This window comes from Cnephaeus nilssonii, assembly GCF_951640355.1.
Source record: "Cnephaeus nilssonii genome assembly, chromosome: 10".
Taxonomy (NCBI): domain Eukaryota; kingdom Metazoa; phylum Chordata; class Mammalia; order Chiroptera; family Vespertilionidae; genus Cnephaeus; species Cnephaeus nilssonii.
Window position 1 is genome coordinate 74,170,513 of NC_137081.1, and position 20,549 is coordinate 74,191,061.

A 20,549-nucleotide genomic window follows, 5' to 3' on the forward strand; every position below is an offset into this window, starting at 1 on the left:
AATTCTATATCTATGTTGCTAAGTTTTTGTTAAAATGCAGTTTTAGTAATCAAATAATCTACCTCATTCTCCAATATGACCACCTATTTCATTTGTACACCATCACACTCAATACACATTTCATTTAGAAACCACCCAGCTTTCATCTAGTCTGTCAATTATGCGCATTCCATTTCTTTCAATAGATGCAACCCATGAAGTGCCATCACCCCCTGACTACAAAACAAAATACAATATTTAAAGGTAAAAACTCAGAGAATTTCTGAAATGGCAGCCCATTCTCTCTGTGTTCATGAAAATAGTCAATGCAATTTGAAGGTCTCTGAACTAATGTAAACTCTAGAAAACTCAGTGTTGAAATATGGAAAGAATAAACATTTGCACTAATATAGTGCATAACAATGCAGTGTCAAACTCGCCATTTATAGTAAATGTCTTGATTGGACTTTCCTCTGGATTGTCATCATGCTGCTGAAGATAAAGATTACTCAAGTCTGTGGGAATTCCATCACGTTTTCTTCCTCCCATTTCCAAACAGGAAGAGGAGGGTTTTCAGGTCCCTTGAGAAAAATCAAAAAATTAAACACACCCACAAACAACTTGAACTCAAAATGGCAGACCGAATAGTCCTTGACTCCATGTCCAAATGAAGTTGAGGCAATATTACTTTTGCAGTATTTGTATTCTGCCTAATATATCACACTGTGAGATTCCTCAAAAAACTGAGAAGTCTGAGAGCTACAAAAGAGAAAGCAGTTAAGGCAGTCGATGTCTACATTTGGATTTCCTTTTCAGGTTACATGTCTAGGTCTCCATCGTAGGCGAAGGTCAGAGGCTTCTGTTGGGGAGGTGTGCTTTGATGTGGTTTTGGCTTCTTGCTGCAAAGGGAAAAGAATTCCTGAGATAAAGTTCACAGAGCTGTTTCATCTGCCAAAGACAATTGTGAGGTTTAGAAAGTCAATCAGTTCAATGACAAAATATTATTTTCTCCGGACTTGGGGTTTTCTTACTTGTCTACTTTAATGCTAGTTTTAGGAGAAGCCTCGTCTTTCAAAATCTTGGAAATAGTTTAGGGGAAACGGTGACCTTGGTAGAGGGCTACTTTCTTTCTTGTTCCTTTTTATACACAGTAATGTGAACATCTGCGGCTCACTAATTCCTAAGCTATTGCAGCCTTCATGTTGCAGGTGTTTAACATCCCAAGCTGCTGGAGTAGCCATAATCTGATGCCTTACCCTGGTCTTGGTCTTGTTTTTAAGTAAACACACTTCCACTCTGGCCTGAAACCTGACATAGAGCTGCCAAATCACCTGAGCATGTCAGGACAATTAAGAGGAGTCTGCACCATGCAAAGCCATTCTCACCTGGTGTGTTTTACCTGAGGCCACCCACTTTGCCAGGTCAGGAAGAGCTGTTGTTCCTTCTCACAGAGAGAGAAGCTGGAATTGGTGCCATTCCCAATCCACATGGTCATGCCCCAAACAACCTCCCTGACACTCTTTGATGCTTAGTATGGGTGAACCTCTACGTTATGAATATTTATAGTTTGAATTGCGCCACACACTGCCCTACCGTCCTGATTCCTTCTTCCTCAATGCCTTTGCTTGGCCCTGCCTCTAGAGCCCAGCTCTCTTTTTAGGTTATCCTCACTAGCAGGGAGCCATCTCACTCCCTGTCTCCAAATTACAGTGACACCTATTAAATAAGTTCATAGTTAGTGCCAAGCTCTTCGATGGGCATTTCACATAAAATATCTCAATAAATCCCAGAACAATCCTGAGAGGGAGGCACTAGAATAATGGCTACTTTACAGAGAAGGATGAGAGAGGTTATTGAACCTCTCTCTGGTCACTGAGTGAGTGGCAGAGCCTGGATTCTAAGCAAGACTAACACCCAGACCTGTACATTTACCCTCTTCTATACATGCCATACATAGGCATCTGGTAGAAACAACTTGTTTGTGTATCTATAAGAATTTGTATACTCTGAGTGAATTTAAATTAAAAACAAACATGTTGATGTATACAATTCAGTGACATTTAGTACATTCACCATGCCCTGTAACCACCACCCCTATCTGGTCCATGCACATTTTTATCACCTTAAAGGGAAACACTGCACCTAATAACCAGTTTCTCTCCATCCTGCCCAGCAACCACCTACCAACGTTCTGCCTCAGTGAATTTGTCTATTGAGGATATGTCACATAAATGGAATCACTAGTATACTAAATGTGGACTTTTTCATCTGGCTTCTTTCATTTAATGCTTAAAACAGAATTTTATGATATGAACTTTACCATGGTTAAAAAAATGTTTGATAAAATTAATAATGGTTGTCAGGAAAATGTCCTAGTTTAAAATGCTCCAGTTCTAATTTAAGGAGAAAAACATTTTATTTTAAGGGTTGAAGCATAAAGCAACTTAATAGGAGCTAAAGAGATAAATTAAAATGATTAAATAAACTATTAAAAGAAACCAGGAATTCTATCGGTGTCCCCACCCTAACAGCTGCCAGGCAATGGGTGCTCAATGGACAGCTACACATTTCACATAAACTACCTCAATCAATCCCAGAACAACCCTGAGAGGGAAGCAAATAATATCCAACCAGGGAAGTTGAAAGGCAGCAACATGCTTTAGAATTCTTTGTAAAGGGACCCTCAGTCTCTAATTTCCAGCTTCCCAGGTATTTCCCACTTCTCCAAAAGGTATGTATTGCATCATTAGACAAGTAACATTCAATTTGACTTTATATTAATAGATACATCTATTCCAGTTGCTCTAGTCACATTGCTGAGTCAGGCTCTAGTATGGAAAATGGACCCAGACTGAAATTGGGTCCGGAGTACTCAAATCTGAAACATTTAAAGGGACTAAGAAAACACTCCAATAAGAGTTTAGGACAACTTGGAAGTGACAGCTTGTATACCCACCCTGGGGGTTATCTTAATGTCAGAAAGAATACCTGGGCATTCCTCTGAAATGACAGTAGGGGTCCCCTCTCTCACCTATTTTTTTTTTTCCAGGGCAGGGGAAGAGAGGGAGAAGAAATGTAAGTGCTTTCAGAGAATTTTTGGCAATCCACTCTTAGTTGGCATTTGCTAAATGTAATTAGTCAAAGTGAAATGGAATTTTATGATAATCCTTTGGGGTCTGCAAAGTTTCTGTTGGGAAATCAGCAGATATTCTTATGGGAGCTCCCTTGCACACGCCTGACTGTTTATCTCTTGCTGTTTTTAAGTTTTCCTCGGTGTTTAGCTGTTGGCATTTTAATTATGTGTCTTGGTGTGGGCCTCTTTGGGTTCATCTTGTTTGAGACTCTCTTGCTTCCTGAACTTGTATATACGTTTGCTTTGCCAGGTTAAGGTTTCTAGTCATTAGATCTTCAAATAGGTTTTCAATCCCTTGCTTTCTTTCTTCTCTTTCTGGTACCCCATTATGCAAATTTTGGTAGTTTTTATGGTATCCCAGAGGTCCTTTAAACTACCTTAATTTTTAAAAATTCTCTTTTATTTTTGCTGTTCTAATTTTGTTTTATTTTACCCTGTCTTCCAAATCACTGATTTAATCTGCTTTATGTAATCTGCTGTTAACTCCCTCTAAGGTATTCATTTCAGTTATTGTATTTTTCATTCCAGACTGGTTCTTTTTTCATGGTTTTTATCTCTTTGTTGAAGTTTCCATTGAGATTTCTTATTCTTCCCTTAATTGATCATACTTATAACCAGTTTTTTGAGTTACCTTTCCTTTTCATTTAGGTTTTTTTTCCCCCCTGGAGTTTTACCCTCTTTTTTAATTTGGGACATGTTTATTTGTCTCCTCATTTTGGCTGCTTCCCTGTGTTTGTTTCTATATATTGGGTAGATCTGCTACATCTCCCAGTCTCCACAGAGTGGCCTTATGTAGTAGGTGTCCTGTGGATGCCAGCGGCACATTCTCCCTGGTCACCTGAGCCAGGGGTTCCAGAGTTGTCCCTTGTATTCTCCTGCTGTAGTTGAGCCTTGATTACTGTTGACATAACAGTAGGTGGGATTGACTCTCATGCTGACTAGCTGTGAGGACTGGCCAAGATGACAGTGGACAAGCTGTCTTTGTTTGAGGATAACCCGTTGGAGATGGATTTGCTATAGCAGGGTACTGATGCCTGCTGAGTTTATACTTGGGTGTGTCATTTTTGGAGCTGGTTGCACGGTGCTCTGAAGCTGGACATGAGGTGTGTTGGTTCTGGCCTTCCTTGATGCAGGCCAAGATCAGCCTTGGCATGTGCCCACCCTGGGGCCATGTGGGAGCAGCTAAAAAGTGATCTGCAGTTGGTCACCACCTGTGCCGGGTTTGGAGGTGCCTGGGAGATGCCATGCTGTGAACAGAGGCAGGCTGCCACTAGCAGTAGTATTAAGTCAGCTCACAAGAAGTACACTGCATGCCAAGGCTAGCTGTAGCTTGTTTGGACCTTTGAGAGATTTTAGGGAAGTCAGCAGCAGAAGCTAAGACAGTCTGTTTGTGTGGAAAATCCACTGAAAGAGGTTCAGGCCAGTCTCGATGTGGCTTCTTTATATTTTTAGTTATAGGACTTCTGTTCAGCTACACTTCAGATGATTCTCAGTGATGGTTCTTCTATAACTTAGTTGCAATTTTGATGTGGTTGTGGGATGATGTGAGCACAGTATTTACCTCCTCTGCCATCTTGACCCAAATTCCCCAGGAGACTTTTCTTTAGAGTTCCTGCTCCCTTTCTTTTCTCTGTTACTTGTATTCATTATTCCCTTAAAAGTGCATTTTATTTTTATACATACCTCACCTCAATTTTGGTATCAGAAAAGCTATGATCACCTCACTCACCATGAATTAGGACCCAGAAATGCCTGCCACATAGGCCACCACCAGCCATCTCTAATCCATCATGCAACCTGGCTGTAAGAGATCACTGACCCATTTTAAAGTGACCTCTTCCACAGTCATTTGCATCTTAGCAAAGTATAAACCCATTCAGCCAGAAAAGTGAGCTCATTATAAACTGACAGGCAAGCTGCTAGCAGTTCTTAGCACAGTTGAATGTAAGCCACAAGGATTCATCATCAGGCTAGTGGAGATTAAATAGTGTGATGAAAGCCAGAAACGGTTGTTTAGGCTGACCCTCCGGAAGTGGGGGCACTACTCTCAAAGTTCAGCAGAGTAAAAGCCCATTTCCGGAGTTGTTCTGAACAAGGCGGAATGGACGTCATTATCTGGAATAACTTCCAGGTACTGTGTCTAGATTAACTACAAACTCACCTAGTGGCCATCCCCATTCATTACCTCATGGATCTTTATTGCCAGGGGAAGTGGAACATCAGCAATATTTCAAAAACTTCAAACACTAATGGCAGAGATCCACAGTAGTTTCTGAATAAAGTGGTTCTTAAGGAGACTATTTTTCTATATTTTCTCAAAAGCATTTCCAAAATGTATTATAAATTGCTTTCCTCTAAAGTACACACCTAAAGACCTGGCATATTATAGCAGTTGTCTTGTCCTGAGCCTTTTACTTTGGGAAGAAATATAAAATCTTTAAAACTGTTCTCCTCTAACTCTTTTGCAAGCTATTTAATAGAATTCTATGTTTGAATTCTTTAGGCAACTCATAGGTAAGGGCATATACTATGTGTTTTGAGATCAATTAGATCTTTTTCCCAGGTCTGTACCTTAATGTACTTGGAAATGAAGAAGCCCCTAAAAATGTGAAAGCAGTAAACACTGCATTCTGTCTAAAGACATTTTAGGATTACTTAATAAAAAGAAACTATGGAGACTGGACAGAGCATATGCTCTGGAGTTGGGCAAACCCAGAGTAGATTTTACTAGGCTGATGACCTTAGGTTTATTACTTAACTTTCCTGAGGATCATTTATTCTCTTTAAAATGGGGATGATGATAGCAACATCTCATTAGATTATTGTGAGGCCTGACTAAGGCAATCTATTTAAAGTACTTTGTTTGACATATAAATATTAGACATTTTTCCTGACATTTGTCTCTAAAATTAATGAGCAATACATTATTGGTTGTACTTATCTACTCACTTATTCATCCACTTATTCTTTTGTTCAATACACATTTATCAAACTTGTGCTCTGAAAAATATGTCAATAAAGTATAGTAATTATAACTCTTCCCCTCCTTCCCACAAAGTCCTTGAGGTTTGGTAGAGGAGGAAGATGCTTATACAAATAACTACAATTCCAGTGAGGGGTAAATGTCATGGGGGTGGGGGGAGGCATGGCAAGTTATTCTAGATTATTAAATAAGGAAATGTTGACATTTAAGGTTTACTGGGAAGAACTGGTGGAATGCCAATAGATAATGATAAAAAAGTCATTCTAGATGAATGGGATATAAAGAGTAAACCATGGAAGCATAAGCCTCCTTTTGAAATTAGAAAGTTCCATCCTAAGTTGTTTTTTTAATATAAAATTTTAAGAAGTAGAATTACTTGAGATACTTGAAAAGATCTACATGACCTGGCCACACATAAGACTATTTAAAATAAGAACCCTCTGGGGCTGGAACCCAAGTATCAGTCCCCTGGAGGTGGCAGGAGATGCCAGTGAACGCTGCTGCCAAGCTGAAAGCTACTGATAAAAGTCCAAATAAAAGAACGTTATTTCAAATGAGAATAATAAAGATAATGATCTCTCACTCAAACTATTCAACAATTTTACTGTTGGTGATTATTTTGTTGGTTAAATGACCCTGACATGTTTCCTCTTAGTATAACGTGCTACCCATAAAAACGCCGAGTATAAACTAATAATTCGTACTTACCAAACAAGGTAGGAAGTAAATACTAGGAAAATCATGATAAGAAAACCACCACCTGAAACACCATAAACCCAGATTTTTACTCGGCCATCTGTTTAAAATAGAGATAAAATAACAAGCTTAGCATACAAAATCTTTTTCTCATCTGAATGTATTATTCATTTTCATCTGAATTTCTGGTCTTGCATAAGTCATAAACAGGAACATCCAATTGTGACACCTATCAAATGTAAATGTTAGATCATCTATCAAAAATTTCACAGTGCTAAAGAAACACTGGCAATCATTACTTCATAAAATCTAACAACTGGTGAACTATTTTAATTTATCTTCATGTGTGTATTGTCTTATACATGTAATACGTCTTGACTACATAAATAGAACAAGGAAATAAGTTGTAATTAAGAAACAATCTGCATGCAAAGAGAATTACTATGCCTATTTTTGGTGACTTTGCTTCCTGAATAATGTTGAGTGAACAAAAATGTCATGACCAAGCAAGCTAATCTATTTACAAAATTATAGTCATATGTGTACAAATATACATTATTTGGGATTTTATTATTTGCTAGAGTTAAAGAAAAAGAGATTAAAGGAAAATAGATTAACCAAATAGTCTGATCAATGGAACACTATCTCATTTTACTATGAGATAACTCTGACTTGATTGTATGCATGTTTTTTCTATGTATGTTAGATATTTGACTTGTATCTGAAACTCTAAAAGTTTATGTGAGCATAGAGATAACTAAAGTCAGAATTGGGCTGACAAAGGAACTGTATTCCTTTCTGAAAGATATTCACACACATTAACTACAGGTTTAAAAAAATACATTAACATCTAATTCTAAATGTTTCTGTAGGATAAAAAAACAATAAAAATTTGTTAAAAATACTTCTTTAGAATAAAACCATAATATGTTCAATTATATTATGACCATCTATAGTAATTTTTGACACTTTCAAGCATCAATCTGGTTTTAGGATGAGTTTTCAATGTATTAATGCTATTTTTCTTTTTACAAAGCAATGCTATTTTTCTTTTTACAAAGCTTTGATTCTGATCTCTTGAAACACTAATGATGAAATGAGTTTTTTACAATGACAATTTATAAAAGCCTTCCCTGAGTGAGAATGCACCTTTAATCTTACTACCCCTAAGCCTAACGGAGTTGAAGTATTAGGAGAATCCAATGCTTTTAAATCCCCAGTGGAGAGGGATGTGGTCCATGGCCTTTAAAAGCATGTTCCTTAAAAAATAATTAATATATTTTTTATAAAAACATAATGGATAGGGCCAAATTTCAAACTATTAAGTTTCCTACCCATGTGCTATCACTGTTACCAGTTTCTGTGGGAATCATTTCACAGTTGTTTCTACATATGTAAGCATATGTATACACAAACACATTTTTTAAAGACACAAATTGTATATGCCATTCCCTTTTGATTTGTACATATTTTCATAAAACTACTTCATTCTTTTTAATATATCTGATATAATGCATAATTGTATTATTTTTGCTTTTCTCATTTATCCTATTTACACATATTTATGTTGTTTCCACTCATTTGCTATATAACAAGCAATTGTGTAATGGGTAGCATTTACATACTTATTTGGTATATGTATATATATTTGTATGATGAATTGCTAGGAGAGAAATTTTCCATCACCATGTATGATCTATACTGTCCAGATGACCTCCTAGAGGTTGATCCAATTCACATTCTTATCATGAAGACCTCTTTTCCAAAACTAAATATATATAACATATATGCTTATATACATACACATAGACACACATGTATATTTGCACATATATTATTGATGCTTTCATTTGACTTCTCAAAGGTTAAGGACCTTACTCAACAGGTGAATCTGGCTACCTTTCATTTCATGTATCCTTCAAAGAACTTAGTCACAATGTGAATAAGATAAAAAAAAAACAAACACATTTATGGGATGCCCAGACATCTAGGGCAGTGGTCGGCAAACTGCGTCTCATGAGCCTCGGTTTGCCGCTCTGTTGACTAATGAGTTTGCCGACCACTGGGGTAGGGGCTTAATCACAAGGAACAACAACAGCCTGTAATTATTGGAATCGAGAGTCTAGGTCAGTGGTCGGCAAGCTCATTAGTCAACAGAGCGGCAAACAGCGGCTCGCGAGCCGCATGTGGCTTGTGAGCTGCGGTTTGCCGACCACTGATCTAGGGGAATCAAAATTGAGTTCAGATATTGTAGTCATCCTTAAAAATTGGTTGAGGAATATACATCTTGTTTCTCCCACCAGATCTAGGGGTTATTGGGGCTGGGCTCTGGTTTTTGCTTCATTTAAGCACATCATTAAGGCACTTTTGGTCCAGCAAAGGCCTAGGGTCTGGAAGGAAAGTAGCCTGGGTATATTTTGCCTGAGCTTTGTCTGTTTTTTTCTTCTCCCTGCCCCATCAGCTATGCCACTTTGCTCAGTCATTAGCAGCATGCTGTTTCTTAGAAGAGGCATGTGTGGTAGGCAGAGTACCCTGCGTTCATTTTCTGCCCACTTGACAAGGTGGGAAGCAGAGACCAGTACTATGAAAAGGCCTGAAAGACCTGCCTTTCAAACCTTGCTGTCACTTCCTAGTGGCGTGACTTTGGTAAAATTAATTTGTGTGGGCAGTTTCAGACTCCTAATCTCCAAAATGTGAATGATAGCATCTCATTAGATTGCAAGAACATAATGAGAAGATTCATGCAATAGAGTAAGCACAGACCCACGGGGTACATGGAAAGCATCTAATAACTATTCATTCCTGTTTAGTAACCACCGATTCCGGAGCCCTGCAGGCCTGACACTGTGCTACTACCCACAACAGTCCTACAGGGTAGGTGCCTCTGGATGGATCTCATCAATGAGGAAACAGGTCCATAGAGGAGAAGAAATTATACTCGATGGCAAAACAGACACATTCTGAGCCATGATATCAACAAGGTCTGCCTTTGACCATTGCTTCACTACACATTGAATGTTGCTCAAAACAGATAGGGTCCTTGGACATTTTCTAATGTATTTGAATGTTCTGGAGAATCTATTCCACCTTTTGATTTAAATTATATACACAAATTCACAGTTGTAGAAGCATATACTGTTGCAGAGATAGTTTATAATAAAAAAATATTTTAAATGTTAATATTTTGGTTATTTCATTACCTCTTAGACTGAAGTTGGCAGACTTCTCCTCAACAATCTATGAAAATGTTTACATTTAAAAGAGATTGTGCATTATCCAATGTTCAAATTTGGGAAACCTTGCATAGACCATATTGCCCTTTCCTCCATTCTTTCAGTCATGAATATTGGTCACAATATAAACCCTAATCTCCCATAAGAAAACTTACATGTCTTAACACATAACTGAAATGTACCTGGATCAAGGGGCTGAATAGACCATCCTTTAAAAATATCATGTATTTTTGAATTCACAGGTCTGTTCTTCCCAGCAAGGTTTTTCACATGACCTTTTCTATCCTCTGAGCCAGGGACTTTCATGCAGTAATCCAGAAAACCATTTGATCTCATTATCTCCGTATAACCCTTCTCACAACCACAGACTCCGCCCTACAGCAGAAAAGATATTTTTATGATTATTCGTTGAGTTGTGTAGATAAAAAATAAGTGTTGAAATCACTTGATATTTGCATATGTCATGGCAATTTCTGGGTGTGCTTTTTCTTTCAGCAACAGTCTTGCCAAAGAGATGAAAATCCAATAAAGTCAACCCTTAAATAAATCACCAGCTTTTTTTCCTAGTGGTTTACAATTTGTACACCTTGCAAATATGAAATCACAATTATTTGTCAATAGACGGTATTAACTATACCTTTTTCTCCCTTTGGAGATCTTTAAGGCATTTAATCAAAATATCCTCAACTCTTCCCCATCCCCAGCTGTTTAGATTCCTGCCCACTCACTTCAACCTGCCCTTGATACTGAGAAGCGAAGCAATAGGAATTATGTGCTCTGTTGCTGCCCCAGCTGCCGAATGCCTCTCTCACCTGCTACCCTTGATCAATAACTGGTCTGAACTACCTCCCTGCTTGTAGGCTTGGCTCTGCACTCAAGGAGGGCAGCCCAAGGAGAAAAAAAAATTTCACCAAAGGCACATGTGTGTGACAAGAAACCTGTTTCAGGAACATGACATAACTTTAAAAATTATATGTGCACTGCACAGTTTTTAATAATTCCTGAGCAGTGGTAGATGGGAGTTAAAGGAGAATGATTTCTGCTTTAAAATATATATTCATGTTCGTATATATGAACATGCACGCCTATATGGTACTTTTTATTCATAGGCATTTATTTAACTTATTTAAAATGAACTAAAAACTTACACTATAGTATTTATAGTGTAATCAATTTAACATTGAGCACATACAAACATGCATTTATAATAACTTTCAATAACTTCCCAAAGAATTTAGGTAGATGAAAGGCTAAGAATCAAGGAATAAATCAATGGAGAACACTTATTGATAAGTAGAGCTAATATAAATTAGATATCTGATAAACAGATTTAGCTATAGGCAGATTTATAGAAAAAGACCGCCTGCCTTAACACATATTCCCGCAAAGAAATCCTTAATCACTGTGACTACTCCTGCCAATGCCTCTAGATGGTATCGTGGGCACATGGAGCTGCTGCTTGCTGTAGTGACTGGAAGGCATCCAGCCACATGTGTGCAACGCAACAATTAAAACACTGGTGGGCGTCTCCCGCAGGGACTCACCTGAGTGCAGTAGGAGAACGGTTTTCTGCAGGCTGGATTGCACTGGCGAATCGCAGCAGGGCGTGCCTGAGGGGAGCAGCCTCCTACAAAGGAAATCCCATCACCACTTGCAGATTTTTCTATGATAAACATTAAAAAACAGTTTTTCTCTCTCTGGCACTGGCCACTTTGTAACAGTACTCGAATTATTTTTTTAAATCCGTTTGCTGAACATGAGGCCCAGTCTTACTTTATTGATTACTCCAGGCTGGATGGATAGAGGTGGGAGGCTCTGCTCACAGAAGCTATTTATAGATTTTTTATACCTGCAGCTGGCAGTATGATTCCATCTTACAGCTGTGCTGGAGGGGGAAGGCTATGAGTGCCAGCATCAGTAAAAGAATCGGCGACATCTCAATTTAAGTTCAGGAGCAAAAAATGTATCAGCTCGAGACTTACTCTACATATATTTTTCTCCAGTTCTGGAGGACCCCACCCAGGCACTGAGCCAGTTCCCAGCAACCACTTGCTAAAAGAAAGCCACTAATCAATGTATGACACCAGAATATCAAACACTTTGGCAACATTTTAAAACGTATTTCAGTTAGGATATGCATACCCTTTGACCTCCACCCCCCCCCCACACACACACCCTCTGACCCCCACACTTATTTTTAAGAGCAAATGTAGAAGCACCAGGAGGGGAATCATACATATGATCTAGTATGTATAGTACTTGGCACAGTAATTGCATATTTGTGAGTAAGTGGATAGAATAATGCATGCCTCTACAATCTGAAAACCACTCACATACTAGTCTTGCCTTCCTGGATTGCATGTACTAAGCAAAGAAGGTGCATACTATTTGAGGGAAGTATTTAAACCTTATTTATAATATTGGTTGCATTTATAGACTGTAGTCTTTGCCTTACTATTGTTAACCAGTTATAGTGTGATTTTGTAGCTAGTAAAAGCTTTGGGCATAAGGCAGTATAGAGAACAGTCAGGACACTTTCCCTGAGAATGAAGCAGATAAATTCCCACTGTTACTTGGAAAAGGAAATAATCCACACCAGAATTAGCACTTTGGTGTGGTTATGAATTTGGGCATTAGTGGCAATAACCACACAGTCCCGTTGCTACCGGTTGAGTTTGGAGGGGGTGCTGTCCACTCTTTAAAGCAGCAATGTCCAAAGTGCAGAGTGTGGGCCCCTGTAGGAGGGCATCTCTAGGGAAGAAAATGTGTGAACTTATCTAGTTTATATAACACTTTTAAGAATGAAATTGAGCTCCAATAACACTTAGCAATGATACTAGTACGCTGAGCTCATGCATCAGGTGTCCACGTGCACTCTGTGCAGAGAATTTGTGGTGTGACAGCGCCACTTTAACTCTCAGCATATTGCAGAGTGTGTATGCGTTCTGTGTTCCTGGTAAGGCTGATTTACAACATATTTACTTTTAATAACTGATGAAATGTACAAGTAGCTTAAAATAAATTACCGTATGAATAAACTATGGGTTAAAGGGATACCAACAATGCAAAAACACACGTACAAGGAAAAGACAGAGCTGACCCTCCTATTCCTACAGAAGAATAGACATTCTCCCTACAATAAGTTCTTTGACCTCCCAGTGCTATGTAAAAATAATGGCAATTTAATTTTCTCACATAAGAAGGCATAAAAAAACCTTTAAAATTGTTGAGAAGACTAGACTATAGATCAAATTGTATCCATCATCGTGAATGAGGAACACTTCCTCAGTCTAAATTTAGATATTAAATAGTAACATGGAAAAGACTGTAAAATTTCAGAGGGAAGGAGGGGTGGGTGAGAGGGAAGAGATCAACCAAGGAACTTGTATGCATCTATGCAAACCCCATGGACACAGACAACTGTGTAATGGGGGGCAGGGGGCAGGTGCGGGCTAGAAGGGGTCAAATGGGGAAAATAGGGGGACATCTCTAATACTTTCAACAATAAAAACCAATTTTAAAAATAGTAATCATGACTAGCACAATCTTCAAAAACGAAGCTTCCAACGAATTAATATATGCATGTATAATTTGCAGCAAATTTTTGTACCATTAACAAATATAATATTTTAAATTTTTATATGTCCTAATATACCCTTTTAATTTAAATTTCTGTACATTTTATAATATAACATATAAGCATATAATATGATATATAAACATGATATGTTGAGATAAGTCCTCAAAATCTTTTTACTAAGAAGGTACATGATTTAAAATTTTAGAGACAATTCTTTTAAGTTGGCATCTATCTTTTTCAGTCTTTCTCAGATATTAATATTTGAGAAAAAATTATTGTGTTTCAGCTTATTCCTTTAAGTTGTCTGCTATATTATGATGGGTCTTCAAATAGAATTGTTTGCTTTCTGAGATGCAAAGGTCTAATGACAACTGGACAAGATAACCAAAGGCTGTCTGTTCAGTGTTACCTGGCTTATAATTTGTAAGCGAATTCTCTTCACAAACAGCAACACTCAGATCTTTAGGAAGCACCCACATGAATCTGAGGTAGGAATACCTGTGACATTAACGCCATCTGAACGTTGGCACCATACGGTTCGTTCATTATTATCCCAAAGACTCGCTTTCCATGTGTAGTGATAGCATTTGCCTCCTGCAAGCAAGTATGACAATAGCGGTTCCATTACCCCCGACATAAGAAAAGAATACGCTTAAGCAATCAAAGCTGAGAATTGAAAAGTGCTCTTGGTACCTGTACAAGGACGTGTTTCTAGAACCTGCTGGGGGCAGCTGTCTTGGTTTTCAAAAGACTGAATTATAAATGTCCTTGACCTAGATTGGCGGCCCATGGTCTCGAAGCTTCTTCCATCGATGCAGGTTAATTCACACATGCTCCACTCCGACCATCCCGTTAGATGACAGTCTCCTGGATGGGTGTGCAGTACAGAGTGGGGGCAACAGCATGGAAACTGGCAGTTGACAGCATTTACATGGACAGGGTTCACGGGAGATGGCTGGTGGTGCAGTGGTAGGGTGAGTTCCATAGGCCAGACATTTTACTTTGATGAATTTTCCAATTAGAATGTACTCAGAATGATGAATTAATTGATAGTTTAGTCTATTTTAGAAAGATAATGCCAAAACTAGATTGGCATTGCTTTGCTTCAAATCATAGTCATATCTAAAGAACACTACATATCTGCTAGTGATATAAACTTTAAAAAAGGGAGATGTAGAGGTTAAAGGAACTAAGTTTTCAAAGAGCAGCACAACATTGTAAAATTGAGGTTCACAGAAACCATAAAAAGAGAATAAGTTGGTTATTAAAGTGGAATATCTTTGGGCCTAAAGAATGTCAAATAAACTAAACACACACACATTTGTGTGCATATATGTACAAAAGCATATGTGTTTACATACATGCACATGTACATGTCATACTATAAGGATATATTAAGTCACCTTAAACTTATGCCATATACCCTAAGTTATTAGAGTTAAAATAAATTCATACATTTTATGCAAATAATAATGCCCTTCACAGTTACATAGAACGTGGCTGTGTGACACAATGCTTTTATAAACATGTAGCCTGATTTGTCCCCACCACGCCATCCCCCTGAGGTTCATCCACTCAAGGATTCAGTCAATAGTGTCGGAGTACTGGCCAATGTGCTGTCAGGTCAGGTGTTGTTGACACATTTTCTAGATGGAGCAACCATTGCTCAAAGGGTGAGACCATACGTCCCAGGGAAAACACCAGGGAAGTGATAGAGACAAGATTCTAACTTGGCTCTTAAATTTCCAAGTCCAGGGTTTTTCCCCTCTTGCCTCCATTGCCAGCATATTCCAAAGTTAAAAATTAATTGAAGTTAATAAAAAACTAATAGAAAATAAATAAGGTCATCATGGAGGGCACTCCCCATTGTTTGAGGCTGCATACCTGGGCAGGGCACAGAACACAGCTGCTGCAGGGTGCCATCCTGCCAGGGCACTTCTTTACACTGGGCATCGTCTACACGTACAGCTGAGCTAGCGACCGAGCCATTGTGGACCACACAGGAGCGGCTGCGGATCTGGACTCCCTCCCCACAGTCTCCGCCCTGGGAGAAGAAAGGATACTGTCAGAATCACCCAAATAATTAGTAGCTCAGTTTTGACTTGTGCTACCTCTTGCTAAAAGAAAAAAAAAAAAAAAGGTAAACCCTAGTTGTATATTTCAGCAACTTCCTCCTCCTGGGAGTTCTCTTTCAGTTCTTGACAAAGCACCACTAAACAATTCTCTGAGAGCGAACAGAGAAGCTGAAGAAGAAATGCAAATTTATGCCGTGGAATTTCTCTTCTCAGAATGTGACCATTCATTCTGGAACTCAGCTAGAATTGACTGAAAAAGAAACACCATTCATAATTTGTATAGGTGTATGTGATACAATGGCCTAGAATCTCTAACTACCCCTCCCCCAGGAGAGCATGTACAGCCATGGGCCAGACATTCCTCTTTTACTTTTTCTCTTGTAGGCAGCTCAGTACTGCCTCATATGGATTAGGTTGGGGTTTCCCATGCAACAGTGATTTTCTCTATTGCCATGAGTTGTTTTCCCAGCATGCCTTGTGTGATGAATAACGTCCTTTGAATATATTTGCAAAGCCCACTCTGATTATTCCTGGCAATTAGAAAAAAATTACATGGTGTCCCACAGGAAGAGAAGCTTAGAATTGAAAGGCTCTTAGTGGGTGTCTGGCCCACGCATCTGCCTGATGTAAGGTTCCCGGCTAGAACACTCGTCAGGTACTCCTGAGAGGAGCGGTCTTTCCTCGGCTTTAGTCAGGTGCTCACACTTCAAACAGAATTCCATTGGATATTTCAATAACTTAGGTGATAGCTCTCTTTTTGCACCAATAGCTTCAAAAACCCGAACCTAAGGTCAGCTTTTCTGCTAAGGAGCCGAAATCCCAAGAGGGCAAGAGTGAGGGTAAATGAACTGAAGCAAGAAGGGAAGGAAAGTGAGTATAAGGTAGTGTTATCATGCCGGCCTCACTTCCAAAGTCAGCACAGCTGCTTTCTTGGTTGCCTACATCCTCTTTCAGACAGGCCACGTGGTGTCACCATGCCTCAGTACCACCCGTGGTGGGCGAGGGAGGAAGAAGGCAGAGGCATTTAAATGCCAGCTCCTCCTCGGATCCTCTTTTCATCTGTCAACTTCCATCCTAGGGAGTATTAACTGCTCTGTGCCTCCAAGGTGTGCTGCTCAGTTTGCACTAAGTCCAGAAGATGAGAGAAGAGCTAGAGCCTTTCTGACTACTGCTGGCATGGTTGAGGGGGGACAAGGAGAGAACCAGAGAGAGGGAGAGAGGAAGGGAGAGATGAGAAAGGGGGGGAAAGGGGTAGAAGAAGGCACTGTGGGAGAATGCTGGAGCCCTGCACCTCTGTTCCTGCCGTCATGAATGACAAGCTGCATAATCCATTATTAGGGAGCAGCATGGTAACTGCTCTGCCCTGGGCACCTGGGTTTCACCTCCTTACCCTTCTCCACCGCAGGGCTCAGAAACTGCATCGCCTAGACCTTGGAGCTGCTGTGGCTCCGGCAGTGGCAGGAGCAAGAAAGGTCAAGGTGGTCAGCCAAAGCGGTCAGGACATTGTTCCAGATGTGCAACAGGTTATCCAGGCTGAGGGGCCTGCGGAGCCCCGCCCAAGTCAAGGCACAGTTCGTGTCAAGGCAGGTGGTAGGTAGACCACTGGAGGTACAGGAGGGCACACAGTGGCTGCCGAGACACATTCACCAAGTAAGAAAGTTAGGGGTCAAAGGCATATTGGCAAAGAAGAAAAGGCGCCACTTGGAGGGGGTCCTGATTATAGGAACTTAAAGCCTAAAAAGCCTGCGTAGGCACGTTACCTGGGACCATCACAGTCCCTTCTAAGATGGCAATCCCCACCCTTGATCCATCAATGCCTCATAATTGCTCTAATCTAATTTCTACAGCTGTTGTGAAATTGTCAAAAATGCACTCTAATTTTGAACCCTAGTGCATTTTTTAGAAGATAAGTGGAGGTTCAAAATCAGTTCATGGTAGATTCAGTCAAAGCAAATGCTGTAGAAAATGTCTGCTCCCTGAAGTAGGAAATCACTAGAATGAGTTAAATTTCATTGTGGGGGAGTATTCTCCCTGTCACTTGTTATTCTACAGGAGGGATCTAAGAATTGTCTGAGGTGTGTGTTTTGCTGTAGAGCAAAGACTTTGTGGACTTGGAGAGGAGTCTGAGATCCCGCAGCAGGTATGAAATTTGAAAACCCTGCCACCTGGAACCTCAGTAACAGAAGATGCGATTGCTTTGCATTTTGTCTGACATTCCAGGAGATGGAGTATAAGGAAATGGCAGGAAACAAATCCACATAAGGGGTCAATCTGAAAACCAAGACAAACTATAATATGCTCCTCGGATGTATCCATATTTAAGCTTAATCTCTCATACCTTTGACAACAACAGCCACAGTAGGAAGATAAATCAGCATCAGAATGATCATTTCGCTCATGGAGCGGGCATGAGCTCGCTCTCGGCCCTGAGCCTTACACACTAGGGCCTGAACAGAGCCTGGCTTCTCAGAGCAAGATGATCATCTGCGAGGATTCTCTCATTAACTCTCCACTGTCCAGAGCACTAATGGACTCTGTATGCTCTTAATTGGCATCACCAGATGTGCTTAGGCAGATGGTGTTAATAATCATAATTATAGTTTTAATCAAGACTATAATAGTAACTATAATAGCAATTACAATTTATGAGCTCTTCTCTTTGCCAAGTACTATGCTAAGCACTGCATATGAAGTATCTAATACCTTCCAAAAATCTCCAGCAAAACTTCTACTATTTCTACTCCAATGATACAGATTTTGAAATGGAGGCTTGGAGCCCTGGCAGGTGTGTCTCAGCGGTTAGAGTGTTGGCTCAAAAACCGAAGGGTCAAAGGTTCAATTCTCACTTAAGGGTAGGTATCTAGGTTGCAGGTTCAATGCTTGCCCGGTCAGGGCTTGAGCAGGAGGCAACCAATTGATCTGTCTCTCTCACATCAATGTTTCTCTCTCTCTCTCTACCCCCCTCCTTCCCTCTCATCCACTCTCTCTCTCTTAAAATAAAAAAAGCAATGGAAAGAAAATATCCTCAGCTGAGGATTAAAAAAACAACAAAGGTTTAAATAGTTTAGAGACTTTGCCAAAACTGCAGAGCTAGGAACTGATAGAACATTGACTAAAATTAGGGTCTAGACTCCAGAGTCTGAGTTCCTAAGACAGATTGACCAACCTATGCCTGGATATGTGTTATCAGCTAAAGAATTTGGAAAGAGTTACAAAAACACTTAAAAAAAAGTGAAGCCTGAGGATAAACACTTCTGTTTGCTGATCTCTCTCCATATAAGATAAGGGCAACATTGGCACATCAGCAGTGCCCTACGCAAGCTTCTCTGATTAAGGTTTGATACTGCTTGATGGCAACCAGCCAATTCCCCATCATCACCACTGTCAGTGAATGAGCAGGTTACATACCTGCATTTGGCCGGTTAGGCTATGATAGGACAAGAGGACACAGAGGTGCAATTGAGAGAGAAATGCTTTTTCCTTTGTGGCAAAGGCCCACTTGTATTTGGATCAGTAATTCCAAAACTTCAGCTTACATATAATTTTAAGAAAAGGCAACTCACTGAAAACATAATTGTGCTTTCTGACTCAGAGAATTCACAATTAGGCTTCAGGAAAAGCAGAAATTCAATTTGAATGCAGGACAAAGCAGAGGCACGTATCCTGATCCCCTTTCTCCTTTTGCCCCTGCTTTTCTCTGCATTACCTCCCTTAGTCATTCTCATTTCTGAGTGACTGTCTTTATCTACAGCTAAGAGTTCCTAAATACAGCATCTTGGAAAGCTTCAATCCCATTCCTCCTTCTTAGGGAAGAATGCTGATTGGCCCCGTTGGGTAAGGTGCCAGAGCAATTAACTACAGAATTGTTGCCTTCGAGCTTTGCCTGGAGGAGGTCTACCTCCAAATTTCCTCCTAACTGAGCGTGTCAATTAGTGGGAATAGCCTCCCCGGGAAATCTGAGGAGCTCTGAAGTTTCTGGACAGCTGCTCTTATGGTCTCCAGGGCCTCCAAGTCTGGGTATTGCTCACCGATGCTATCACCCGCTTTTCTCACCAGCACTGCTGCAGAGAATGTTCACCGCACACCACTCTTGCCCCAGTGGTTCTGCCAAAAGCTCAGTAGCAAACAACAGAATTAGAGATTGCATTTATTTCCCCATAATGTTTCTATGGGACAAGATGGAGCACTTGTCTATTAAACAGAAAGAAAGGAAAGGAAAGGCCCGATACCTGAGAAGATAAAAGGGAAAGTACAGAAGAACCGGTAAGTTATAGCAACAGTTGTGTGCCTGGTAAGACCTTGAGCATGGAGTGTCAGTACTCTCTCCCTCCTTTCTTCCTCCATTTCTGTTTCTTTTGTCTCCCTGCCCCTGCAATGGGCTCTTGCATTCTTTGAGCTGATTTTCTCTACTCTGTCAACATTTAGTGCAATTATAAGGAGAAACATTCCTTTCATTCTCTTAATTGTGATTCCAAGCATTACTTTAAAATTGCTGAAGTAGTTTAGGAAAGAAGGTTTCAGATTAGCGGACAACGTATTCATATTTAAAACCATTAGGCTAGTATTGAATTACTTAGCATGGTTACCTTTTTTTTTCTGTAAAAAGGAGACTGAACAAATGTACCACACATTTTTGTTCCTCTGGGACTTATTATAATACATGGGCTTTTAACTTGTGCGAGATGATAATGCTGCGAGACAATGTCATTTGACAGGGACAGCAGACATCTTTATGAGACTACTCTGCAGATTGCTTAATGCATAATGGAAATTATTGTTACCTAATTATAATAAGCTTTGGAATATGAACTGGAGGATAAACTAGTAAAGAAAGAAAACAGGAAAAATCAATGTGCTTTTTCTTACACAG

At 39.7% G+C, this 20,549-nt stretch overlaps 1 protein-coding gene across 1 annotated transcript in view; it reads right to left on the reverse strand.

Annotated features, from left to right (window-relative positions):
- Positions 1–761: 761 nt before the first annotated feature.
- The window catches only part of THSD7B (thrombospondin type 1 domain containing 7B), a gene marked incomplete at its 5' end in the record, with an annotated part of 754,786 nt that continues 734,998 nt past the window's right edge, over positions 762–20,549 (reverse strand). Inside the window, 7 exons of the mRNA XM_079782710.1 lie at positions 762–878; positions 6,804–6,891; positions 10,207–10,399; positions 11,569–11,651; positions 14,103–14,198; positions 14,298–14,471; positions 15,489–15,648. Of these exons, the coding sequence (XP_079638836.1) occupies positions 797–878; positions 6,804–6,891; positions 10,207–10,399; positions 11,569–11,651; positions 14,103–14,198; positions 14,298–14,471; positions 15,489–15,648 (876 nt within the window). The 3' untranslated portion in view covers positions 762–796. The remainder of the gene's footprint in view (positions 879–6,803; positions 6,892–10,206; positions 10,400–11,568; positions 11,652–14,102; positions 14,199–14,297; positions 14,472–15,488; positions 15,649–20,549) is intronic.